The 26,058-nt window shown below is 53.8% G+C and overlaps 3 protein-coding genes and 2 non-coding genes across 6 annotated transcripts; 4 read left to right on the forward strand and 1 right to left on the reverse strand.

The window, feature by feature from the left end:
- The first annotated feature begins 8 nt into the window (after positions 1–8).
- PPAN (peter pan homolog) lies at positions 9–4,996 on the forward strand. Of its 2 annotated transcripts, none has more exons than XM_005587922.4 (12): positions 9–59; positions 148–318; positions 1,155–1,256; positions 1,455–1,505; positions 1,612–1,782; positions 3,348–3,424; positions 3,626–3,733; positions 3,833–3,956; positions 4,033–4,111; positions 4,194–4,323; positions 4,403–4,572; positions 4,651–4,996. In XM_005587922.4, the coding sequence occupies exons 1-12, from the start codon at positions 42–44 to the stop codon at positions 4,863–4,865; spliced, it is 1,416 nt and encodes a 471-aa protein (XP_005587979.3). In that variant the 5' UTR covers positions 9–41; the 3' UTR covers positions 4,866–4,996. The 2 variants fall into 2 exon arrangements, with proteins under 2 accessions (XP_005587979.3, XP_073881921.1); XM_074025820.1 differs by having other exon boundaries at positions 1,704–1,782.
- LOC123570429 (small nucleolar RNA SNORD105) lies at positions 1,301–1,385 on the forward strand. Its single transcript, XR_006694608.1, has one exon. It is a non-coding gene; the product is annotated as a small nucleolar RNA SNORD105 (small nucleolar RNA).
- LOC123570435 (small nucleolar RNA U105B) lies at positions 3,474–3,553 on the forward strand. Its single transcript, XR_006694614.1, has one exon. It is a non-coding gene; the product is annotated as a small nucleolar RNA U105B (small nucleolar RNA).
- A 399-nt stretch (positions 4,997–5,395) lies between the features above and the next one.
- On the forward strand, positions 5,396–9,058 carry P2RY11 (purinergic receptor P2Y11). The gene is made up of 2 exons (XM_005587927.4): positions 5,396–5,443; positions 7,307–9,058. The coding sequence occupies exons 1-2, from the start codon at positions 5,425–5,427 to the stop codon at positions 8,410–8,412; spliced, it is 1,125 nt and encodes a 374-aa protein (XP_005587984.3). The 5' UTR covers positions 5,396–5,424; the 3' UTR covers positions 8,413–9,058.
- EIF3G (eukaryotic translation initiation factor 3 subunit G) lies at positions 8,689–13,527 on the reverse strand. Its single transcript, XM_005587926.4, has 11 exons — positions 13,448–13,527; positions 13,262–13,308; positions 12,687–12,770; positions 12,490–12,578; positions 12,320–12,379; positions 10,783–10,887; positions 10,501–10,690; positions 9,655–9,762; positions 9,390–9,526; positions 9,183–9,289; positions 8,689–8,804 (listed from the first exon to the last, which is right to left on the reverse strand). The coding sequence occupies exons 1-11, from the start codon at positions 13,465–13,467 to the stop codon at positions 8,789–8,791; spliced, it is 963 nt and encodes a 320-aa protein (XP_005587983.1). The 5' UTR covers positions 13,468–13,527; the 3' UTR covers positions 8,689–8,788.
- Positions 13,528–26,058: the final 12,531 nt, after the last annotated feature.

Genomic DNA, 26,058 nt, shown 5'->3' on the forward strand with positions numbered 1-26,058 from the left:
GAAGCGGCGGACACAGGAGGCCTCGTGGAGGACACAGCAGCATGGGACAGTCAGGGAGGGTAAGGCCCGGAGGTTTGGGAGGCAGGGGACGCAGTCGGGATCCCGACCGAGGTCGCGGCGCTCACCGTTTGTCTCTTGCCACCGCAGTCCCGGCACCAGAAGCGCGCCCGCGCTCAGGCGCAGCTCCGCAACCTCGAGGCCTATGCCGCGAACCCGCACTCGTTCGTGTTCACGCGGGGCTGTACGGGTCGCAACATCCGGCAGCTCAGCCTGGACGTGCGGCGGGTCATGGAGCCGCTCACTGCCAGCCGTCTGCAGGTCTGTACCCTACCCCCAGCCCGCCTCCACCCACCCTGGGCCCCCTCTTCGCGGCTGCAGTAATGGCTCCCGCTATAAAACTGTGGGAGGCCTCAGTCTCCCCGGCTGGAAAAAGTGACCCTCATGGGGAGCATCATCTCTACCTTTCAGGGCTTTGCTGAGCTGGAGTGAGGGCGCGCAGCTTGGGAGATAGTTGGTCGCCTAAGCCTGACGGTTAAGACTGGAATCTGGAGCCGGGCGTGGTGGCTCATGCCTGTATTCCCAGTATTTTGGGAGGCTGAGGCAGGAGGATCACTTGAGCCGAGGAATTCGAGATCAGCCTGCGCAGCATGGCGAAACCCCGTCTTTGCAAAAAATAGAAAAATTAGTCGGATATGGTGGTGCATGCCTGTAGTTCCAGCTACTCGAGAGGCTGAGGTGGGAGGATTCCTTGAGCCCAGGAAATTAAGGCTGCAGTGAATCAGGATCATGCCACCTCACTCCAGCCTGGGCGACAGGAGGAGACCGTGTCGAAAAAAAAAAAAGAGGCTAGAATCTGGAGGCAGCAAAGCAGGGTTGGAAACTGTCTTCTCCCCAGTACCTGAAGCAAGTTAGTTAACCTTGCTGGGCCTCAGTTCACTCATTTGTCAATGGGAAAATGCGCTGTGAGCAAGAGGTAAGAGTTAGAACTCAAATCCGCGTCTGATTGACTCTAAAGGCTAAGATTCTTTTGCTCCTCTGGGCTTATTGAAAGGGTTTGATGCTAGACAGACCATAACAGGATTTGCACCATCAGCTTATAGTCATCGCAATAAGGGATAAGCTATGTTTTCTCTTTTTCTTTTTGTCATTTCCAGGTTCGTAAGAAGAACTCGCTGAAAGACTGTGTGGCAGTGGCTGGGCCCCTCGGGGTCACACACTTTCTGATCCTGAGCAAAACAGAGACCAGTGTCTACTTTGTGAGTAGATGCCCTCACCCTTCATCTCCCCCAGACCCCCACTTCCCCCTTCTCTTATGATGAACACATGTGCCTCTGAGCTGCTGTGATTTCTGGCTTCAAAGTAAACGCTCTGAAGAAGAGATGGGGCAAAGGTGCCTACTCGCAGACTCCTCTGCTAGACCCCTCCAGCGTCACTGATCTTTTTTTCTCCTGCAGAAGTTGATGCGCCTCCCAGGAGGCCCCACCTTGACCTTCCAGGTCAAGAAGGTGAGAGGGGTGGAGGTGGTACAAAGCCATGTGGGGTCAGAGCTGGACTTGGGGGTGTTCCCAGCCATGTGTGGTTGGTGGTCACCCCCTCACTCCTGCCCTACAGTACTCGCTGGTGCGTGATGTGGTCTCCTCATTGCGCCGGCACCGCATGCACGAGCAGCAGTTTGCCCACCCACCCCTCCTGGTACTCAACAGCTTTGGCCCCCACGGCATGCATGTGAAGCTCATGGCCACCATATTCCAGAACCTGTTCCCCTCCATCAATGTGCACAAGGTGGGTCTGGCCTGGCGAGGTGGCGGGTATGGGTGGGTGCAGCGGGTAGAGGTCCCACAGGCCCTCAGATGGATTGCTCAGTCCTCCCAGTTCTGAGGCTGAGAGCTCCTGGGTCTGCTGAGTCCTGAGGGCAAATCCCACTCCTGTGTCTGATGATGCTGGACAAAAGTGTCCAGAGATGCCCCCAGCGCTCCCCACCCCACGAGCTGCGCCTTTTCCAGCAGGTGGAGAGAAATACTGATGGAGCTCTATTCCCCGTGTGTGTTGAGTGCTGGACTGAGCAGGATCATAGCATCTCTTCTCATGGCCCTGTTTTACAGAGGGAAGCTGCAGGCCCAGTGCTATGGCTCAGGCCTGTAATCCCAGTACTTTGAAAGGGCGAGGTGGGAGGATCGCTTGAGCCCAAGACTTTGAGATAAGCTTGTGCAACATAGTGAGACCGCACGTCTACAAAAAGTAGATTTTTAAAAAGCCCAGTGTGGTGACGCATGCCTTTAGTACCAGCTACTGGGGAGGCTGAGGTGAGGATCACCTTAGCCCAGGAGGTCGAGGTTGCAGTGAGTTGTGTTCATGCCACTCTACTCCATCCTGGGTGACAAAGGGAGACCCTGTCTCAAAAAAAAAAAAGCAAAACTGAGGCTGGCCAAGATGCTGATTTTAGATTCCAGGGCGCAGGACTGGATTTTTAAACTCGTCTGGCTCCTGGGATCTAGCTCCTAATCTTTGGCACTAGTGACTCTCAGGTGGGACTTAGAAATTATGGAAGATATCAGTCATCAGAGAGTCTAATACGGGCTCAGGGACCAGGATTTCTTCTTACCTTTTTTTTTTTTTTTTTTTTTTTTTTTTTTTTTTTTTTGAGACGGAGTCTTGCTCTGTAGCCCAGGCTGGAGTGCAGTGGCCGGATCTCAGCTCACTGCAAGCTCCGCCTCCCGGGTTCACGCCATTCTCCTGCCTCAGCCTCCCAAGTAGCTGGGACTACTGGCGCCCGCCACCTCGCCTGGCTAGTTTTTTTTTTGTATTTTTTAGTAGAGACGGGGTTTCACCGTGTTAACCAGGATGGTCTCAATCTCCTGACCTCGTGATCCGCCTGTCTTGGCCTCCCAAAGTGCTGAGATCACAGGCTTGAGCCACCGTGCCCGGTTGATTTTTTTTTTTTTTTTTTTTTTAATTATTATACTTTATGTTCAAACCTGCACGTTCTTCCTTTTTTTTTTTAAGAGACACGTCTCCCTACATTGATCTTGAACTCCTGGGCGCAGGCAATCCTGCAGCCTCCGCCCCCCAAGTAGCTGAGACTACAGGCATGAGCCACCACGTCCAGCACATTTTTCCATCTACTTTTTGTAGACATGGAGACTCGCTATGTTGCCCAGGCTGGTTTTGAACTCCTGGGCTCAGGCAGTCCCCCCACTTCAGCCTCTGGAGTAGCTGAAACTGCAGGTGCGAGCTGGAGGCAGCATTTCTAGCCAGTGCCACAGTCCATGCATGCATCCCCCAAAGCCCCCACTTCCCCATACTTCGCCGTGAGCCTACTGGAGCATGCGCTGTTCCTCACCTTCCAGGTGAACCTGAACACCATCAAGCGCTGCCTGCTCATTGACTACAACCCTGACTCCCAGGAGCTGGACTTCCGCCACTAGTGAGTGTCCCAGCGGAATGGGGGACGAGGGGGTGCCGGGTGGGGGCCCCCGCGTGCGGCTGATGACAGCACTCCTGCTGAGACTCTGTGATTGCTGTGTCTCAAAGTAAACGCCCTGACGCACTGTGGGAAGGGTGGGATGGGGACTGCCAGCCCCGTGTCCCCTGACCACCCCCTTGCCGTCCACTCACGTTCCTGCAGTAGCATCAAAGTCGTTCCTGTGGGCGCGAGTCGCGGGATGAAGAAGCTTCTCCAGGAAAAGTTCCCCAACATGAGCCGCCTGCAGGACATCAGCGAGCTGCTGGCCACGTGAGGAGGGCACAGGGCGGAAGGCCACTGCCGCCCGGGGACCCCAGAACAGGCCCGGGAGCCTGAGCTCCCCCACTGAGCCCTGTATGTCCCACACAGGGGCGCGGGGCTGTCGGAGAGCGAGGCAGAGCCTGATGGCGACCACAACATCACAGAGCTGCCTCAGGCTGTCGCTGGCCGTGGCAACATGCGAGCCCAGCAGAGTGCGGTGCGGCTCACTGAGGTGAGGCCCGGGGCAGGGGACCCCTGGGTTCCCCCAGTCCCAACAATGGGCTGACACTTCTCCCTCATCCCCCTAGATCGGCCCGCGGATGACATTGCAGCTCATCAAGGTCCAGGAGGGTGTTGGGGAGGGCAAAGTGATGTTCCACAATTTTGGTGAGTCCGGGGCCCGCGGGGGTGCGGGGTCATGGGTGCCGGGCTGCATCCGGACCTTGGTGACCCGCGTCTCCTGGCTCAGTGCGCAAGACAGAGGAGGAGCTGCAGGCCATCCTGGAAGCCAAGGAGAAGAAGCTGCGGCTAAAGGCACAGAGGCAGGCTCAGCAGGCCCAGAACGTGCAGCGCAAGCAGGAGCAGCGGGAGGCCCACAGGTCCGGGCAGGGCTGGGCACGGCGGGGCCGGGGGATCCCTGGGGTGGGCAGCCACATTGACCCCCACCCCCTCCTCCAGGAAGAAGAGCCTGGAGGGCATGAAGAAGGCACGGGTCGGGGGTGGTGATGAAGAGGCCTCTGGGATCCCTTCGAGGACGGCGAGCCTGGGATTGGGTGAGGAGGACGATGACCAGGAAGATGATGACATCGAGTATTTCTGCCAGGCGGTCGGCGAGGCGCCTAGTGAAGGTATGGAGTGGGGTCTGCAGCGGGGCACCCAGAGCCTGTCCTTGTCCCTGGGAACCCTGACACTGTCTGTCCCCACAGACCTGTTCCCCGAGGCCAAGCGGAAACGGCCTGCCAAGTCTCCAGGCCGGAAGCGGCGGGAAACGGATCGAGGCAGGGGTCGTCTTTGTGACCGGAAGTTTCCCAAGCCCAAGGACAAGCCCCAGGGGTCCCAGACCAGGCGGGAGCCCAGAGGGGCTTCCCGGGATGGTGGGCGAGGCCAGGGCCGGGGCCGCTCACGGAAGAGAGTGGCCTGAGCCCAAGCCGCACCGGAGCAGTGGATGAACTGAACGCCCCAGATTGGGGCCCGAGAGACATGGCCCTCGGTTTCCTTTCGTAAAGGAGTTGTGTCCCCCACCCTTCCACTCCAATAAACAACTGAACTGGCCAGGGGTCCACGTCGGCGTTTGGGATGGGGGATCCTGGAGCTCTGCAAAGCAACCCAGAGTCGCCTGGGCAGGTGACTCCGGGAGTCCCTCCCACCTGGTTTCTTCCTGGAAGCTGGGTCTCTCCCCTACCCTGCATGGGGTTGGTTTCATTGGTGGCAGTGGTGGTCATGAGGCTCCTCCCCACAGTCCCACCAAGAGCCCTGCAAGCAGACAGGTCACGCTTTCAGCAGATGAGCTTGAACCTCAAGAGGGCTGTGCACAATGAGGAAGGAAACGTGGGTGGAAAGGCACCCTGGCCTGCTCGGCTGGCTGGGCCAGGAACTGGGGGTGGGGCTGGGGCAGGGGCAGGGCCCGCTAAGCCACCAGTGACTGGGGGAGGAGCTGCGGAACTGGGTGGCAGACACAGGCTGAGGCTCGGCACGGGAGCATGGCAGCCAACGTCTCAGGTAAGGAGAAGGCATGTTGGCTTTCTCTGGGGGTCTGTGGTTAGCCCTGCAGATTGTCACGAGGTGGGGGTGGTGGGGCATGGGTATTGGTAAAACCTAGGTCTAGGGGGGGCACAGTGGCTCACGCCTGTAATCCCAGCACTTTGGGAGGTTGAGGCGGGCAGAACATGAGGTCAGGAGTTTGAGAACACCCTGACCAGCCAGAAACCCCATTGCTACTAAAAATATAAAATTAGCCGGACCTGGTGGCACGTGCTTGTAATCCCAGCTACTCGGGAGGCTGAGACAGGAGAATCACTTAAACGCGGGAGGCGGAGGTTGCCCTCCAGCTTGGGCAACGAGCAAAACTCTGTCTCAAACCTGGTGGTGTGAGCCTGAGATTCCAGCTACTGGTGAGGCTGAGGCAGGAGGATCACGACCCCAGGAGGTCCGAGACTGCACTGAGCTGTGATTGCACCTCAGCCTCGGTGACAGTGAAATCCTGTCTCCAAAAAAAGCCAGTCTAGACGACACTTCCTCCCTGAGCAGGCTGGCGTTGGGAGTCCTCTGGAGGAGCCTGCCCCGGCCTGCGGTGGCAGGAGTGGGGTGTACAAGGAGTGAGTGCCCCTGTGCTGCTGGGCCCTGGGCACTGCGGTGAGCACTGGCGCCAGTGGTGTGTAAGCAGGCCCCCCCATTCTCCCGAAAGGGAGATTTTTCTCACTGTCATCAGGTGAGGCACAGGGTATGGGGGAAAATAGCGCAGGGAAGGGAGAGTGGAGGGCACATAGTGGTTAGAGTGGCCTTGGGCCCTCTCACAGGCAAGACCACAGACGTGGGGAAAGGAGCCTCAAGAAAGTCTGGGTGAGGCCAGGTGCGGTGGCTCATGCCTGTAATCCCAGCACTTTCGGAGGCTGAGGCAGGCAGATCTGAGGTCAGGAGTTCGAGACCTCCTGGCCAACATGGGGAAACCCGATCTCTACTAAAAATACATTTAAAATTAAACCAAGCGTGGTGGTGGTTGCCTGTAGTCCCAGCTACTCAGGAGGCTGAGGCAGGAGAATCACTTGAACCAGGGAGGCAGAGGTTGCAGTGAGCTGAGATCGCATCATTGCACTCCAGCCTGGGTGATGAGAGCGAGACTCTTGTCTCAAAAAAAAAGAAAAAGAATGTCTGGGTATGAAGGTCCCAAGGCACAAGCCTGCAAAAGCAGCCGGGAAGCCAGGGTGGGCTGGCGCGAGGGAGTGAGTCGTGGAGCACAGAGGGTGGCACTGGGGGGTATGGCGGGCGGGAGTGCTCTTGTGGGACCTTGTGGGGTGAGTCTGGCTTTTTGGCGGCAACTCTGTGGCCAAGTGTGAGCACCTGGAAGCCAAAGGATGGGGACAGAACTCTGGTGCTCGCAGGTGCCCTCTGGTGGCCACAGGGAGAAGAGGCTGTGGGCGGCGGCTAGTGCTGAGGTCGGGGCAGGATGCCGGGGCAGGATGCCGGGGCTGGACCCCACCCCGGTGGGGCCTCAGACGGCACAGGTTTGAAGCGGAGCCAGCAGGCCTTGCCGGGGCTGGACTTTGAGGCGGCGGCCTCTAGTGAGGCCAGGGACTCCCACAGGCAGGTGTGGTGCGGGAGCAGGGTGGCCACTGCCCATGTTACCGGTGGACCCTGAGCTCCAAGACTGCCTGGCCTGCCTCAGCTGGTTCCTCGGGGCCCAATGCAGAACCCCGGCTCTGAGCCCAGACCTGTCCATATAAAGGAGTGGAGCCCGGTCTCCTTCCAGGGAGGGGAAATAACTTGTGTCAAGGAATCCATGCCATGGCAGACGTGGGCTCTGGGGGCAGCAGGAGCTGCCATGTGGGAGAATAGGGCTCAGCTGGTGACACCTTCTGCCCACAGATGCCAAGTCCTGCCCTGCCAACTTCTCGGCAGCTGCCGACCACATCCTCAGTGGGTTCCAGGAAGACTTCCTGTGGCCCATACTGGTGGTTCAGTTCCTGGTGGCCTTGGCCAGCAATGGCCTGGCCTTGTACCGCTTCAGCACCCGGGAGCAGCGCCCGTGGTACCCCGCCGTGGTCTTCTCAGTCCAGCTGGCAGTCAGTGACCTGCTCTGCGCCCTGACGCTGCCCCCGCTGGCCGCCTACCTCTATCCCCCAAAGCACTGGCGCTATGGGGAGGCCGCATGCCGCCTGGAGCGCTTCCTCTTCACCTGCAACCTGCTGGGCAGCGTCATCTTCATCACCTGCATCAGCCTCAACCGCTACCTGGGCATCGTGCACCCCTTCTTCACCCGCAGCCACCTGCGGCCCAAGCACGCCTGGGCCGTGAGCGCCGCCGGCTGGGTCCTGGCCGCCCTGCTGGCCATGCCCACACTCAGCTTCTCCCACCTGAAGAGGCCACAGCAGGGGGTGGGCAACTGCATTGTGGCCAGGCCCGAGGCCTGCATCAAGTGTCTGGGGACAGCAGGTCACAGGCTGGAGGCCTACAGAGCATACAGCCTGGTGCTGGCGGGGCTGGGCTGCGGCCTGCCGCTGCTGCTCACGCTGGCAGCCTATGGCGCCCTCGGGCGGGCTGTGCTACGCAGCCCGAGCATGACTGTGGCCGAGAAGCTGCGTGTGGCAGCGCTGGTGGCCAGTGGCGTGGCCCTCTACGCCAGCTCCTATGTGCCCTACCACGTCATGCGTGTGCTCAACGTGGATGCTCGGCGGCGCTGGAGCACCCGCTGCCCGAGCTTTGCAGACGTGGCCCAGGCCACAGCAGCCCTGGAGCTGGGACCCTACGTGGGCTACCAGGTGATGCGGGGCCTCATGCCCCTGGCCTTCTGTGTCCACCCGCTGCTCTACATGGCCGCGGTGCCCAGCCTGGGTTGCTGCTGCCGACACTGCCCTGGCTACAAGGACAGCTGGAACCCAGAGGACGCCAAGAACACTGGCCAAGCCCTGCCCCTCAATGCCACAGCTGCCTCTAAACCATCGGAGCCCCAGTCCCATGAGCTGAGCCCGTGACGTAGCCTAGCTGAAGCCGCCGCCTCACCCCAGGTGTTGCTGGAGAACCCTGAGGACAGGACCCCAGCCCCAACATGCCCCTTCCCCCAAAAAGCAACACCTGTGGTTGCAGCCAGCTCAGGCCCAGCTGCAGCCCAGGCAGGAGCAGTTGCCTTTCCCACCCAACAGTGCTGGCCACAGGGCTCCCTGCAGCGTCAGGGACCAAACCATGCCCAGGAGAGGGGAGGCGCTGGTCCCCGTCACAGGACTGGAGACACGAGAACAAACAGGACCGGGTAGAGAGAGTGGAGCTTTTTTATTGCCCTTGGAGCCCGCTCTCTCAGAGGCTGCCTTCTGTCGCCGAGGGTCCTGGGCCGAGCACGCGGTGGCAGCTGGCTTAGTTGGTGGACGGCCTGGGGTAGGGGAGGGTGGCAGGGTATGAGACCTCCAGGGGCGCCCCAAGACCCCAGACACCCAAATGGTGCCTTGTGGCGGGCTAGGGGCAGAGAAGGACGGGGCAATGGGAGGACAAAGCGGGCACTGAGCCAGATGGCCAGCCTCAAGGCCTGGCCCACGGACTGGCAGGGACCCCAGGCACAAGAGCTGCCACCCCTCTGCCCCTCTGCCAGGTTTTGGAGAAAAACAATAAAGGACTGTCCCCTCAAAACCAGCTGGGGGACTGCTAAATTGGCACACGGCCACTGGTTGGCCCAAGGTTCCGTGGAGGTGCTGGGACGAGGTGGGGAGCAGGGGCTGGGGTGGGGAGGGGTGGGGCGGGGGTGGAGTCTTACTTGGCCCACTCGACATTGAGAATGAGGTGGTCGTAGCCGAAGCCAGACACCCCGGCGATGGCGCGCGCGGCATCCTCACGGCGGTGGAAGCTGATGAAGGCGAAGCCCTGTGCAGGGGCGGGGTGGGGTCAGGGGCACAAACTAGGACAGGCGACCCCAGGACAGGTGACCCTCACACAGCCCCGTCGCACCCGCCTGCCTGCCCACCTTGGACTGGCCGGTGGTCTTGTCCTTAGCCAGGTAGATGCGGGAAATGGAGCCGAAAGGCCGGAAGAGCTCCTGCAGGTCGGTCTCACGTGTGTCCTCTGACAAGTTGGTGACACGGATGGTGGCGTTGTCGTCGGCTGTGTGGGAGAGGGGAGGTGGCTGTGAGGGGGAGGCCCCTGCCCGGCCCTTGTGTGCATGCTTTGGGGATAATTACGAGGTGCCGGGAGATGCCCACCCACCAGCCTGGCATCAGGGTGCCCCTCACCTCTGCGGTTGGGCTGCATGGACTCCCCGCGGCGGCTGGCCCCGTCGCGCAGGCTTGGTGGCACGTACTTCCCTGTCTTGTTCTGCGTGGCCTGCACCGGCTCCAGCTCTGGGGACCAAAAGACAGTCAACTGAGTTCAACCTCACCCTGGCGCAGGAACAGGGACACAGCCGCCCCAGGAGGCTCAGGCTTCAGTGCTGACCCAGCGCAGGCACCGTGTGCCAAGCCACAGGCAGCCAGTTGGCCACGAGGACACCAAGGTGACACCTAGGAAGCTGACACCATTTGAGCTCCTGGCCGGTGACAATGGCGGAGGAAGAGGGAGCCCTGACCCCACCCCAGAGAGGGTGGGTTGGGGGGGTGGCGACGGGAATGGCAGCCTCACATCCACAGCGACAGCAGGCATGGGACACACGACAGGAACAGTGCCCAGGTTTCCCTCGCATGGTAGGCGACAAATGCACGTCTCCACTCTCACACTCACCACCAGCAATCCCACCAAAAGATTCAGACGTTACAGCCACAGGCATGCAACGGAGACACTACACACACAGTGTGTACACACAAGGGCCGACAGACAGCAGCTCCCATCAGGACAGTCATAGGGCCACCAGCAGAGTCACAGCTGCCAAGTCACACATACACGAGAGACGCCGGTCTCCCAACCACAGGAGGTACAGCCAATTAGGAAGGCACAGACGCCCTGAGAAGAGTCGGGCGCCATCAACCCTGCCACGCTGTCGTGTGGGAGATGACAGCACAAAGGCAGCACTGGGGACAGAACCCGCGCACTGACAGCAGGACCCCCCGCCCCCGCCATGGCAGCCAGCATCCCCAGCCCCGCACCTCCCGGCAGCTTCTCCTTCTCGCCGGTAGACAGGCCCAGCTGCTCGGCCAGCTCCTTCTGCATGGGACCCAGCGTGTCCTTGTAGGGGCAGCGGGTGGTCCAGTGGTCGCCCTTGCAGATGCGGCAAGACACGATCTTCTGGCCCTTGAGTTTGTTCATGGGGTCCTCCTCCTCCTGGCAGTTCAGGTCCTGGCAGGGGCGGGTTGTGGGAGCTCAGAGGCGGCTGAGGCACCCCCTGTGCCCCACCCCAGCACGCCAGCCCCCCCGAACGCCCTGCTCACCTCTTTGCTGGTGATGAACGTCATAGAGACGTCATCACTGACGGTGGTGGTGGCCACATTGGGTCCCGGGGGGTCAAACTCCGAGTTCCCGAACTTCTTCCAGTTCTGGGCTCAGGGGGGGATGGGGGACAGTTGAGGGCAGGGGCAGGCAGGGTTCCACAGTGGGGTACCCTAGACCTACAGCAGCCATCCCCAGAGTACCTGGGCCTCGAACCCCATTTTCATCCTCCTCAACCACTCCCCAAATAGTCCTGGCGACAGTTCCCATTTCCTGAGTACACGCCAGGCCCAAGCTCCAGGTGACAGCTGTACAGCCTGGGGCCTGTGCAGGCTGGCGGACCAGCTCCCACCAGGGCGTGATACTCAGGGATGTGCAGGGGTCTACCCAGACCTCCGGGCCCTTGAGCTAGACAACCTGAGCCTCAGCTTCCTCCCTTCCTCCCTTATCAAACGGGAACCACAAAAGCTTCCTGCCTCCCTGGGCTCCTAAGGAGACTGAATCAGAGAGACACTCCCTGCAAGGCGTTTGCCATGGGGCATGTTACAATTAAGTGCACAGCAAGCTGTTCTAAGTGTATTTATTGCTAATGCCTCTAACTGCTGCGACCACCTCCTGCCTCTGTTCCTCCAGGCTGACAGGCCAAGAGGAACAAGAATCTAACCCCGGCTGGGCCCGGTGGCTCCCTCCTGTAATCCCAGCACTTTGAGAGGCAAAGGTGGGAGGATCTCTTAAGCCCAGGAGCTGGAGACCAGCCTGGGCAACATAGTGAAACCCCATCTCTACAAATAATTAAAATTAGCCGGGTGTGGCAGTGCACACCTGTAATCCCAGGTTGGCTTGAGCCTGGGAGTTCAAGGCTGCAGTAAGCTATGATCGTGCCACTGCACTCCAACCTGGGCAACAGAACTGGACCCTGTGTCTTTAAAAAAATTAAAAGAATCTAACTTTCACTCGATATTTATAATGGAATTTATTTGACATTTATTAATATAATTTGATATCTATCATCAAACTTTTATTAGATATTTATCATTTATTTAATCGCTATTTATCATCGACTCCTATGCCCTGGACTTTCCAGAGTCCCAAGAGAGTGTAAGCACTCCAGGCCTCAGTTCAGCTTCAACAAAATAGGTACAAAGAGTTAAGCCCGGCTGGGTGCGATGGCTCACGGCTGTAATCCCAACACTTTGGGAGGCCGAGGCAGGTGGATAACGTGAGGTCAGGAGTTCGAGACGAGCCTGGCCAACATGGCAAAACCCCGTCTCTACTAAAAGTACAAAAATCAGCTGGGCGTGGTGGCGCATGCCTGTAATCCCAGCTACTCAGGAGGCTGAGGCAGGAGAATCACTTGAACCCAGGAGGCGGAGGTTGCAGTGAGTCGAGATCGTGCCACTGCACTACAGCCTGGGGGACAGAGCGACACTCTGTCTCAAAAAAAAAAAAAAAAGAGTTAAGCCCCATCTCTTAACAAAAAGGTCCCGGAGCACGGTTTCCCAATTCCTCTGGGTTAGCCCTGGGGAAGGAGCGCCTCACCTTCCTCCTTGCAACAGCCTTTGAAGCCTTCCGGGTCTCAATCCTGAAGGTGCGGACAATCTGAGGATGGCAGGGGAGAAGGGTCAGGCTTCTGGGACTAGGGGATCTCCTTTACCAACCCCCTCAGCATACCCCGCCGCCTTCTGGTCTAAGGGCCCCCCTACCCTCACCTTGAACTTCTTGCCATCCTCATCTATCTTGTACTCTGTCACTGTCTTTATGTTTCCGTTGATGACTTCCTTGGGAGGTGGCAGTGGAGCTGGGAGAAGGGGAAAAACAGAAGGACTGAGCCCTGGGTCATGGGGATCAGGAGCGGCAGGGCTGGAGGGAGAGGCAGCCCGGACACGGAGTGGCAGTCCTCACTCACCTCCCGGCAGTAGCTCTGGCTCTGGGCTGGTGTCGCCAGTGGCCAGAGGGATCCCCTTGAGGAGCTCGCTGGTGACACATTTGTCTGCAAGAGGCAGCGTGGGGAGGAGGGGTCAGGTCCAGGGCAGGAGCTCCCCAGCTGCGATGGAAGGGCCTTTGGGATGATGCCTACAGCAAGAGCTGAGAAAGGCAGGTCAAGGGCAGAGGGCTGACCAGGCAGCGCACTGGGATAGCCCTGTGGGGACTTGGAGTGGCAAAGATGGGGGATCCCTCGTAGGAAGGTGGGTGCCAGGCCATGAAGCCAACCAGGCGCCAGTAGAGAAACAGGAGACGGGAGATTACAACTTCCTCCCTGGAGTAAGGCAACAGCTGGGAGGACTTCGGCAGTAACATGGGAGGAACAGGGACCCGCCGGGGAACACCTGGAGTTGGCAACAGGCAGGTCCCAAGGAGGATGGCGCGGGGCAGGGGCTGGTCGTGACGGGGGACACGGTGCCAGACTGCGAGATGGAAGCAGGCGTCAGTCGCCCGGCTCGGGCCTGGCCGCGATTACCCCGCGCGACCGGGTACACTTACCGTCCTCCCCCTCCTCCTCCACCTGGTCAGCCCAACTGGGCTTCGAACTGCGGAAACAAATGTGTGGGAAGCGAAGATTAAGTCAGCAAGGCCCGGTCCCCGCAGCCTCGGCACACCCAGGCCCCATAATACTGCCCAGAGCACCCCAACCGCTTCCCATGCCCCCCTCCGCGATCCCGGACTCACTCAAAGTCTCCAGTAGGCATCGCAAAAAGTATTCTCCACGCAGCCCAAGCCTGGCCAGAGAGCGGAAGTGGGTGGAAAACGAGACTTCCGGTGTCGCCGTCGCCGCTAGAGAGGCCCAGCCGCGGCACCCACAACGACACCTGCGGACGGAGGTGGAGGCGCACGCGGCTGTGTGTGCTGCTGAACGCTGCTGGTACCAGAGCAGGGCTGGCGGGGCAGAGGCTGATTTCAGTGCTGGTCCTATTAACCTTTAAAATTAAAATAGGCGGGGCGCGGTGGCTCAAGCCTGTAATCCCCTCACTTTGGGAGATCGAGGCGGGCGGATCACCTGAGGTAAGGAGTTCGAGACCAGCTTGGCCAACGTGGCGAAACCCCGTCACTACTAAAAATACAAAAATTAGCTGGGCGTGGTAGTGCGCGTCTGTAGTCCTAGCTACAGATTGGAGGCTGAGGCAGGAGAATCGCTTGAACCCGGGAGGTGGAGGTTGCAGTGAGCTGAGATTGCGCCACTGCACTCCACCCTGGCGACAGAGCGAGACACCGTCTCAAAAAAAAAAACAAAACAAAAAAAACCCCACACACACAAAAAACCAAAATTAGCCAGGCGTGGTGGCGGGCGCCTATAATCCCAGGGACTCGGGAGGCTGAGGCGGGAGAATCGCTTGAACCCACGAGGCGGAGGCTGCAGTGAGCCGAAATCACACCACTGCAGTCTAGCCTGGGCTGCAGAGTGAGACTCTGTCTGAGAAAAAGAAGTAAAATTAAAATAAATAATAATAATCATAACAAGGCTCACTTATTGAGTGCTTGTTGTATATGAAGCACGGTGAGGAGGATATTACTTCCATTTTACAGCTGAGGAAACTGAGGCTCAGACTGGGTCCGGTGGCGCATGCCTGTAATCCCGCACTTTGGGAGACTGAGGTGTGGGGATCGCTTGAGGCCAGGAGTTTGAGACCAGCCTGGGCAGCATAGTGAGAACCCCTGTCTCTAAAACAGAAAAAAAAAGAAAAAAGAAACCAAAGCTCAGGGAAAACAATCCTTTTGCTTAAACTGTTCCTTATCTTCTTTCCCGATCTCAATGATTCAGATGCCAAGTCGCCCCCCTCCCCAGCCACTCCCTCTTCTTTTCTTTGTAGCATTCTTGGCTTTCCGGTATAATTTTGTGCATTTACTTCTTTATGGCTCAGCTGCTTGCTCTAAGCACAACCGTCCTCAGTTGGAGTGATTCATGATGACTCCCCAGGGGAAAAAACTGCTTTTCAGGGAGGAAAAAAATCTTAGATATTGTGGTCTTCTAAAGCCAGCTCTATCAGCCATCTTATTCCTAAGTATTTAGTTTCTGCCTTTAGGGAGATATTAAATGTAATTATATTGAAATTAATTTAGTTGATGTAAATTCAATTTTAGAATAATTCGGGTTTTCTCCTAAGGAGGGTGATATGAACAAAAAAAGTTTGACAATGCCGGATGCAGTGGCTTACAGGTGTAATCCCAGCACTTTGAGAGGCCGAGGCGGGCAGATCTCTTGAGGTCAGGAGTTCAAGACCAGCCTGGGCAACATGGCGAAACCCGTCTTTACTAAAAATACAAAAATTAGTTGGGTGTTGTGGCCCGCGCCTGTAATCCCAGCACTTTGGGAGACTGAGGCAGAAGGATCACTTGAGCCCCGGAGTTCGACCAGCCTGGGCAACACATAGCAAGACCCCCATCTCTAAAACACATTTTTTTTGGGGGGGGATGCAGTCTCACTCTGTCGCCCAGTCTGGAGTGCAGTGGCACAATCTTGGATCACTGCAACCTCTGCCTCCCGGGTTCTAGAGATTCTCCTGCCTTAGCCTCCCGAATAGCTGGGATTACAGACTACGGCCACCATGTCGTGCTAATTTTTGTATTTTTAGTAGAGATAGTAGAGACAGGGGCCCGCCTCAGCCTCCCAAGGTGCTGGGATTACAGTTGTGAGCCTGGCCCCTAAAAAAAAAAAACAAAAAAAAAAAGAAAACAACAACTTTAAAAAAATTAGCTGGGCATAATTCTGTGTGCCTGTAGTCCCAGATACTTAGGAGGCTGACGTGGGAGAATAGCTTCAGTCCAGGAGGTTGAGCCATGATCACACCACTGCACTTCAGCCTAGGCAACAGAGCGAGACTCTGTCTCGAAAACACAGACACAGACACACACACACACACACAGACACATACATGCAACAAACAAAACAAAACAAACTTGTAAGGGAGAATGGCCTGAGAAAAATAAAGAAGAAGACAGGAAAAACAAAGTTTATGCTGTTTATCCTCTGAGGTGTGAGTGAGGAGGCCACTCAAGGGTTTAGAATATCACCAGCTTTTCTTGTGGAAAAAATTATTCTAGAAGCCTGTAGAGACCCAAGTGGAAGGAAAAACATTAGCTGGAGGCAGGAAAGAGAGGCACACCGCTGCGGTTTGCGGCGGTTTTTCAGGAGGGTGTCCTGGCTATGTATATTGGTGAAAATATGAAGCTGGTCCAAAGGGCTGATAAACATTTGTACAAGCTTACTCAAATGTACTCTGAGCAACACAAAATCCAAACAACCTAGCAGATTGGGCAAAGCTTTAAAAATTTGATATCACCCAGTGGTAGTAAAGATGTTGTAGGGAAACAGGCCAGGCGCGGTGGCTCACGCCTGTAATCCCAGCACTTGGGGAGGCTGAGGTGGGTGGATCACCTGAGGTCAGGAGTTTGAGACCAGCCTGGAAAGCATGGTGAAACCTCATCTATACTAAAAATACAAAAATTCACTGGGCATGGTGGTGGCGGGCGCCTGTGATCCCAACTACTTGGGAGACTGAGTCAGAAGGATCACTTGAACCTGGGAGACAGAGGTTGCAGTAAGCCAAGATTGCCCCACTGCACTCCAGCCTGGGTGACAGAGCAAGCCTCTGTCTCAAAAAAAGAAAAAAACAAGCACGTATGAATTTTCCTTTGAACCAGCTAATAATTCCTGCTGCGAATAAACTTGTAAATATATGCAAAGATGTAAGTAAAATGTCTGCAGTATTGTTTATGATAGCAAAAACTGGAAACACTCATCCACCATCCATAGGGACTAGTTACATAGATGAAGTTATGCTCTACTTTAATCTATAAATTGCTATTTGATCTTTAAGGAGGTAGATACATTTGTGCTCATGTTAAAAACAAACTTCAGGATAAAAAGGGGAAGCAAAGATGGCGCGCAGTGGCTCACTCCTGTAATCCCAGCACTTTGGGAGGCCGAGGAGAGTGGATCACCGGAGGTCAGGAGTTCAAGACCAGCCCCTGGCCAACATGGTCAGATGCCGTTTCTACTAAAAATACAAAATATATATATATATATATATATATCTGGCCGTGGTGGTGGGCGCCTGTAATCCCAGCTACTCGGGAGGCTAAGGCAGGAGAATCACCATTGCACTCCAGCCTGGGCGACACAGCGAGACTTCATCTCAAAAAAAAAAAAAGAGGAAGCAATATATAAAATGGCATATATTGTAGGAACCAATTTGTGTACATCTTTAATAGCACATAGATATGCAGATATATGCAAATCATTTCCTGGAAAGAAAGAATCAGAACCTGTTAATGAGGAATGCTTTGGAAAGAAGGCACCAAGAAAGGAAAGATTATTTTTGGACATGAATTAATATATAATATGCATTTATGTAATATATGTGAGATGTAACATATAAATATATTTCTTGGCTGGGCACTGTGGCTCATGCCTATAATCCCAGCACTTTGGGAGGCCAAGGCAGAAGAGTTTCTTGAGCCCAGGAGTTCAAGACCAGACGAGGCAACGTCATTGAGACCCCATCACTACACACAAAAAATTGCTGGGTGTGGTAATGTACGCCTGTAGTCCCAGCTACCTGGGAGGCTGAGGTGGGAGGATTGCCTGAGCCCCGGAGGTAAGGCTGCAGTGAGCTATGATTGTACCATTACACTCTGGCCTGGGCGACAGAGCAAAAACCCTGTCTCTGAAAAAGAAAGAGGCTGGGCACAGTGGCTCACGTCTGTAATCCCAGCACTTTGGGAGGCCAAGGCGGGCAGATGCCCTGAGGTCAGGAGTTCAAGACTAGCCTGGCAAACATGGTGAAAACCCATCTCTATTAAAAATACAAAAATTAGCTGAGCATGATGGCATGTGTCTGTAATCCCAGCTACTCAGGAGGCTGAGGCAGGAGAATCCCTGGAGCCCGGGAGGTGGAGGCTGCAATGAACAAAGTGCTGGGATTAGGCAGGTGTGAGCCACCATGCCCGGCCACATCAAGGTTTGGGTGCAAGAGTACATCTGGTTATAGATTACAGAAGCGTAATACCCTAACCCAATTAGATGTTATTTTATATGTAGGAAAAGGCTTAGGCCAGGTCCTTTTTTTTTTTTTTTTCCGAGATGGAGTCTTGCTCTGTCACCCAGGCTGGAGTGCAGTGGCGCAATCTTAGCTCACTGCAACCTCTGCCTCCGGGGTTCAAGCAATTCTCCCACCTCAGCCTCCCGAGTAGCTGGGATTACAGTCATGCACCACCATGCCCAGCTAATTCTGTGTTTTTAGTAGAGACGGGGTTTCTCCATATTGGTCAGGCTGGTCTCGAACTCCTGACTTCAGGTGATCCACCCGCCTCGGCCTCCCAAAGTGCTGGGATTACAGGCGTGAGCCACCGCGCCCGGCACACCTTTTTTTTTTTTTTTTTTTTTTGGGACAGGGTCTTGCTCTATCACCCAGGCTGGAGTGCAGTGGCGCGATCACAGCTCGCTGCAGCCTCAACCTCCCCAGGCTAAGGTGATACTCTTGCCCTAGTCTCCCAAAATGCTGGGATCACAGGCATGAGCCACTGTGCCCAGACTCACTTAAGGAATACAGTGACGCGGGCAAGAGACATGGGGTGCCCTGTGCTCTATACTGTTTTGTCTTCAAAGCCTCATTCTGTAGAGCTGTGCAGACATGTCCCAGAGTCAGGGGCTTTGTGAAATTATGCCAGAAAACAGAAATGAGCAAACCCAGCTTAACATTAGTTACTTTCTCTCATATTGCCACGACGAAATACCACAGACTGGGGGGCTTAAACAGCACACATTTATTTTCTCAATTCTGGAGGCTGGAAGTCCAAGATCACAGTGTCAGCAGGGTTGGTTTCTTCTGAGGTGGTGGCACCTTCTCCGTCTGTCCTCACATGGCCTCCTCTGTGTGTATCTATGTCCCAATCTCTTCTTCTAAGGACATCAGTCTTATTGCATTAGGGCCCACCCTAATGACCTCATTTAAACTTAATTCTTTTTTTTTTTTTTTTTTAATTATTTTTTTAAGGTGAAGTCTTACTCTGTAGCCCAGGCTGGAGTGCAGTGGTGCAATCTCAGCTAATGGCAACCTCCACCTCCTGGGTTCCAGTGATTCTCCTGCCTCAGCCTCCCGAGTAGCTGGGACTACAGGCATGTGCCACCACACCCGGCTAATGTTTGTATTTCTAGTAGAGACGGGGTTTCACCAAGTTGGCAAGGCTGGTATTGAACTCCTGACCTCGTGATCTGCCTGCCTTGGCCTCCCAACATGCTGGGATTACAGGTGTGAGCCACCGCACCTGGCCTTAATTTTCTCTCTAAAGGCCCTATTTCTGCTGGGCGCAGTGGATCACATCTGTAATCCCAGCACATTGGGAGACCCAGACAGGCGGATCCCCTGAGGTCAGGGGTTCGAGACCAGCCTGGCCAACATAGCGAAACCCCATGTCTACTAAAAATACAAAAATTAGCCAGGTGTGGTGGCGGGCATCTGTAATCCCAGCTACTCGGGAGGCTGAGGCAGGACAATCCCTTGAACCCAGGAGGCGGAGGTTGCCATGAACCGATATCGTACCACGTCCTCCAGCCTGGGTGATGGAGAGAGACTCCTTTTTTTTTTTTTTTTTTTTTTGGAGACGGAGCTTTGCTCTTGTTGTCCAGGCTGGAGTGCAATGGCATGATCTCGGCTCACCACAACCTCCGCCTCCCGGGTTTAAGCTATTCTGCCTCAGCTTCCCTAGTAGCTGGGATTACAGGCATGCTCCACCATGCCCATCTAATTTTGTATTTTTAGTAGAGACGGGGTTTCTCCATGTTGGCCAGGCTAGTCTTGAACTCCAAACTCAGGTGATCTGCCTGCCTTGGCCTCCCAAAGTGCTGGGATTATAGGCGTGAGCCGCCGTGCCCGGCCAAGACTCTTTCTAAAAAGAAATAAAAATAAGCCATGTGCTGTGGCTCACATCTGTAATCCCAGCACTTTGGAAGGCCAAAGTGGGAGGATCACTTGAGGTCAAGAGTTCGAGACAAGCCTGGCCGACATGATGAAACCCCATCTCTACTAAAAATACAAAAATCAGCTGGGTATGGCCAGGCACGGTGGCTCACGCCTGTAATCCCAGCACTTTGGGAGGCCAAGGCAGGTGGATCACCTGAGGTCAGGAGTTCAAGACCAGCCTGACCAACATGGAGAAACCCCATCTCTCCTAAAAATACAAACTTAGATGGGTGTGGTGGCACATGCCTGTAATCCTAGCTACTCAGGAGGCTGAGGCAGGAGAATTGCTTGAACCTGGGCGGTGGAGGTTGTAGTGAGCTGAGATCCTGCCATTGCACTCCAGCCTGGGCAACAAGAAGGTAACTCTGTTTCAAAAAAAAAAAAAAATCAGCTGGGTGTGGTGGTGCATGCCTGTTACTCAGGAGGCTGAGGCAGGAGAATCACTTGAACCCAGGAGGCAGAGGTTGCAATGAACCAAGATTGCACCACTGCACTCCAGCGTAGGTGACAGACTCCATCTCAAAAAAAAAAAAAAAAAAAAAAAAAAAAAGTAAATAGAAATAAAAAGAAGGAAATACTAAATTGATGGGACATGCAGATGTGGTAACAGTCAAAAAATAGGGGCAGAAAGGAGACATGGCAATGTCCTTACTGTGGTTTTTCTAGGGAAGTAGATGGGCACATCAGCGGTGCCTTACGTTTATTTCATTAAAATAAAACAGCCTTCCACTATGAACTATGGTATGGTGGTTCCTCAAAAAATTAAAAATAGAACTACCAAATGACCCAGCACTTCCACATCTGCTTTATACTTACAAGAATTGAAATCACTGGAGACCAGCCTGGGCAACACAGCGAGACCCCATCTTTACAAAAAATAATAATACATTAAAAGGAAAAAAAAAAAAAAGAAAAGAAGCCAGGCACGGTGGCTTACACTTGTAATCCCAGCACTTTGGGAGGCTGAGGAGGGAAGATCACTGGAGCCCAGGAGTTTGAAACCAGCCTGGGCAACATGGCAAGAACTCATCTTTACTAAAAATAAAAATAAAAATGAGTTAGGCATAGTGGTACATACCTTTAGTCCCAGCTCCTCCAGAGACTGAGCGGGGAGGATCTCTGGAGCAAAGGAGTTGGAGGCTGCAGTGAGCTATGATCGCATCACTGCAGTCCAGTCTGGGTGAAAGAATAAGACCCTGTCTCTCGAAAGACAAGACAATGGCTTCTAATTCTTACACCAAAGTATGTCCTCAAGTTGTCTTTGGTGAAGGATTGTATACCTCAGACTGTGACAACTGAAAAAGTGGGATTAAAAACAAGGAAATTCAGGCCAGGTGTGATGGCTCACACCTGTAATCCCAGCACTTTGGGAGGCTGAGGTGGGCGGATCACCTGAGGTCAGGAGTTGGAGACCAGCCTGGCCAACATGGTGAAACCCCATCTCTACTAAAAATACAAAAATTAGCTGGGCGTGATGGCCTATGTCTGTAATCCCAGCTACTCAGAAGGCTGAGGCAGGAGAATCCCTTGAACCTGAAGGTGGAGGTTGCAGTGAGCAGAGATCGCGCCACTGCACTGGGTGACAGAGCAAGACTCCATCTCCAAAAAAAAAAAAAAGGAATTCAACAAGTTGGTTAGGTTCAAAAACCAATTTACAAAATCACAGCCAATACAAATGGAGCATCTCTCCATAGGCAAAGGACCACAGTTTAGAAAACAAGAAAACATCCCCATTTATATTAGCAATGAAGGGACTAAATACTTAGGAATCCAGTTATGAAGTCTGCAAGATCTGGATGAAAAGCTGTGGACACAAAGGAATTCCGGAACAAACAGGACAAGCCCTGTTCTTAGAAAGGAAGGCTTGGCCGGGCTTGGTGGCTCACGCCTGTAATCCCAGCACTTTGGGAGGCCAAGGCGGGCGGATCACGAGGTCAGGAGATCGAGACCATTCTGGCGAGCACGGTGAAACCCTGTCTCTACTAAAAATACAAAAAAATTAGCCGGGCGTGGTGGTGGGTGCCTGTAGTCCCAGCTTCTAGAGAGGCTGAGGCAGGAGAATGGCATGAACCTGGGAGGCGGCGGAGCTTACAGTGAGTGGAGATCGTGCCACCACACTCCAACCTGGGCGACAGAGCGAGATTCCGTCTCAAAAAAAAAAAAAAAAAAAAAAGGAAGGCTTGTCATTAACATGTCAATTCTTCCAGAAGTCTGCAAAGTTAATGTAATCCCTATAAAACACCTGCTCGATTTTTAGCAGATGTGCCAGTTCTAAAGTTTCAACCCAGTCATTCAACTCCTAGAAAAGTAGACTATATGTGGATACACATATGTATACAAATCTACATCCAGCCATCTCTCAGTATCCCCAGGGGATTGGTTCCAGGATCCCATGTGGTACCAAAATCAGAATGTGCTCAAATCCCTGATAGAAAATAGCATAGGCTGGGCGTGGTGGCTCACACCTGTAGTTCCAGCACTTTGGGAGGCCAAGACGGGTGGATCATTTGAGGCCAGGAGTTCAAGACCAGCCTGACCAACATGGCGAAACCCCGTCTCTACTAAAAATACAAAAAAATTAGCCGGGTGTGGTGGCGCATGCCTGTAATCTCAGTTACTTGGGAAGCTGAGGCAGAAGAATCGCTTGACCCCAAGAAGCAGAGGTTGCAGTGAGCCGAAATTGTGCTACTATATTCCAGCCTGGGCGACAGAGTGAGACTCTGTCTCAAATATAAAATAAAATAAAAATAAAATAAAATAAAATAAAATGGCATAGTATTTGCATATACACTATACACATTCCCCTGTGTACATTACTTTTTGACAGAGTCTTGCTTTGTCACCCAGGCTAGCGCAATCTCAGCTCAATGTAACCTCCACCTGCTGGGCTCAAGTGATCCTTCCATCGCAGCCTCTGGAGTAGCTGGGACTACAGGTGTGTGCCACCATGCTCAGCACATTTTTGTATTTTTTGTAGAGAGGGTGTTTCGCCATGTTGGCCAGGCTGGTCTTGAACTCCTGGCCTCCAGTGTTCCTCCTGCCTTGGCCTCCCAAAGTGCTGGGATTACAGGCGTGAGCCACTGCACCCAGCCTCTCTTATGTACTTTATATCATCTCTAGATTACTTGTAATACCTGACATAATGTCTACACATTGCTTTCTTCTTATGGATTCCACGTAGCACTTCATGAGCGGCAAATACAAGTTTCGCTTTTTGGAACTTTATGGACTTTTTCTGGATATTTTAAATCCGTGGTTGGTTGAATGGCAGAGGTGGAATCCTTGGATATGGAGGGCTGACCTGCATCACAATTCAATCTACTGCTCTTGAGACTGTAGTTGTTTCCAAACAATATAAAGAAAAAAAGTTCAAATAAAGGCATTCTAAGATATTTATTGTATAACATAGTGAGTATAGTTAATATATTATATTCTTGTCCAGGCGCAGTGGCTAATGCCTATAATCCCAGCATTTGGGGATGCCAAGGCAGGCAGATCGCTTGAGCCCAGGAGTGTGAGACCAGCTCGGGCAACAAAGCGAGACCCCGTCTCTACAAAAAATATAAAAATCAGCTGCCGGGCACGGTAGCTCGTGTCTGTAATCCAAGCACTTTGGGAGGCCGAGGCAGGCAGATCACTTGAGACCAGGAGATCAAGACCAGCCTGGCCAACATGGGGAAACCCCGTCTCTACTAAAAACATAAAAATTAGCCGGGCCTGGTGGCGGGCCTGTAATCCCAGCTACTCGGGAGGCTGAGGCATGAGAATAGCTTGAACCCAGGAGGCAGAGGTTGCAGTGAGTCGAGATCGCACCACTGCACTCCAGCCTGGAGACAGAGTGAGACTGTCTCAAAAATAAAGAAATAAAATAAATAAATAAATAATAATTAGCTGGGTGTGGCGGCACATACCTGTGGTCCCAGCTGCTGCAGAAGCTGAGGTGGGAGGATCACGTGAGGCCAGGAGTTTTAGACCACCCTGAGCAACACAGTGAGACCCCATCTCCATAAAAAATTGTAAAACTGGCCGGGCGCGGTGGCTCAAGCCTGTAATCCCAGCACTTTGGGAGGACGAGATGGGCGGATCACTAGGTCAGGAGATCGAGACCATCCTGGCGAACATGGTGAAACCCCGTCTCTACTAAAAAATACAAAAAACTAGCCGGGCGAGGCGGCGGGCGCCTGTAGTCCGAGCTACTCGGGAGGCTGAGGCAGGAGAATGGCGTAAACCCGGGGGGCGGAGCTTGCAGTGAGCTGAGATCCGGCCACTGCACTCCAGCCTGGGCGACAGAGCCAGACTCCGTCTCAAAAAAAAAAAAAAAAAAAATGTAAAACTTAGCTGGGCATGGTGGCATGCGCCTATAGTTCCAGCTACTCAGGAGGCTGAGGCAGGAGGATCACTTGAGCCCAGGAGATCAAGGCTGCAGTAGAGCATCACTGCACTCCAGCCTGGGCAACAGAGCAAGATCCCGCCTCTAAAATATGTATATATATATATGGACAAAACTGATACACATATTAATGGCATGGATGAATCCCAAAGGCATTTATGCTGAAAGATCCTAAACACAAGAGCTCATGCTGGCCTGAACAGGCAAATGTCATCTATGGAGACAAAACTGGATGGGAGGCTGCCCAGGGACCGGGAAGGGGAAGATCAAGTGGGAAGAGGTACGAGGTGACCTGAGGTGACAGAGACATTCTCTATCTCGATAAGGACGTAGTCTATAGTGCTATATTCACTTCTCGAAATTTAAGCTGAACATTTAGGAGTTGCATATTTCATATTCTACCCCAATTTTCAAAAATAGAGGAACAAGCGAGATTCCTAGGTAAGACAACCTTCGAGGTGCGAGACATTTTTTTTTTTTTTTTTTTGAGACAGTCTCACTTTGTCGCCCAGGCTGGAGTGTAGTGGTGTGATCGTGGCTCACTGCAGCCACCGCCTCCCAGGTTCAAGTGATTCTGCCTCAATCTCCCGAGTAGCTGGGATTACAGGCATATTCCACCATGCCTAGTTGATTTTTGTATCTATACTAGAGATGGGGTTTCACCCTATTGGCCAGGGTGGTCTTGAACTCCTGACCTCAGGTGATCCACCTGCCTGGGCCTCCCAAAGTGCTAGAATTACAGGCGTGAGCCACCGCACCTGGCCCAAAGCAGTTTATTTTTGAGACAGGGTCTCGCTGTGTTACCCAGGCTGGAGTGCAATGGCACAATCTCGGTTGCAGTAAGCCGAGATTGCTACTGCAAACTCCACCTCCTGGGCTCAAGCGATTCTCCCGCTTCATTCTCCTGAGTAACTGGGACTACAGGCATGTGCCACCATGTCCCACTAAGTTTTGTAAAGGCAGTCTTAATAGACACTATCATAGGGTGCGGTGGCTCACGCCTGTAATCCCAGCACTTTTAGAGGCCAAGGTGGGTGGATCACCTGAAGTCAGGGGTTCAAGACCAGCCTGGCCAAATGGTGAAACCCCGTCTCTACTAAAATATGAAAATTAGCTGGGCATGGTGGTAGGCGCCTGTAATCTCAGCTACTTGGGAGGCTGAGGCAGGAGAATCACTTGAACCCAGGAGGCGGAGGTTGCAGTGAGCCAAGATCATGCCATTGCATTCCAGCCTGGGCAACAAGACCAAAACTCCATCTCATTAAAAAAAAAAAAAAGACACTATTGGCTGGGTATGGTGGCACATACCTGTAATCTAGCACTTTAGGAGGCCAAGTGGGAGGATCGCTTGAGGCCAGGAGTTTGAGACCAGCCTGGGCAATATAGTGAGACTGCATCTCTACAAAAGCAAAAATTAGGCCTGGTGTGGTGGCTCACGCCTGTAATCCTGACACTTTGGGAGGCTGAGGTGGGCTGATCACTTGAGGTCATGGGCAACATGGTGAAACCCTGTCTCTACCAAAAATACAAAAATTAGCTGGGCACATGCCTTTAATCCCAGCTACTTGGGAGGCTGGGGCAGGAGGATCCATGAACCTGGGAGGTAGAGGCTGCAGTGAGCTGAGATTGTGCCATTGCACTCCAGCCTGGGCAACAAGAGTGAAACTCCATCTTAAAAAAACAAACAAAAAATTAGCCACATGTGATGATATACTCCTGTAGTCCCAGTTACATGGAAGCAGGGGATCACTTGAACCCAGGAGGTGGAGGTTGCCATGCGCCGAGATCAGGCCACTGCACTCCAGCCTGGGTGACAGACCGAGATCCTGTCTCAAAAAAATAGAAAATAAAAGATCATAGGTACATGGGCAAAATGCATAGTGTGACCTTGTGAGAAAACAAGGATTCGGTTGTCTTGCTCAAGGTGCCTC

Source organism: Macaca fascicularis, chromosome 19 (assembly GCF_037993035.2).
Source record: "Macaca fascicularis isolate 582-1 chromosome 19, T2T-MFA8v1.1".
In the NCBI taxonomy this organism is placed as follows: domain Eukaryota; kingdom Metazoa; phylum Chordata; class Mammalia; order Primates; family Cercopithecidae; genus Macaca; species Macaca fascicularis.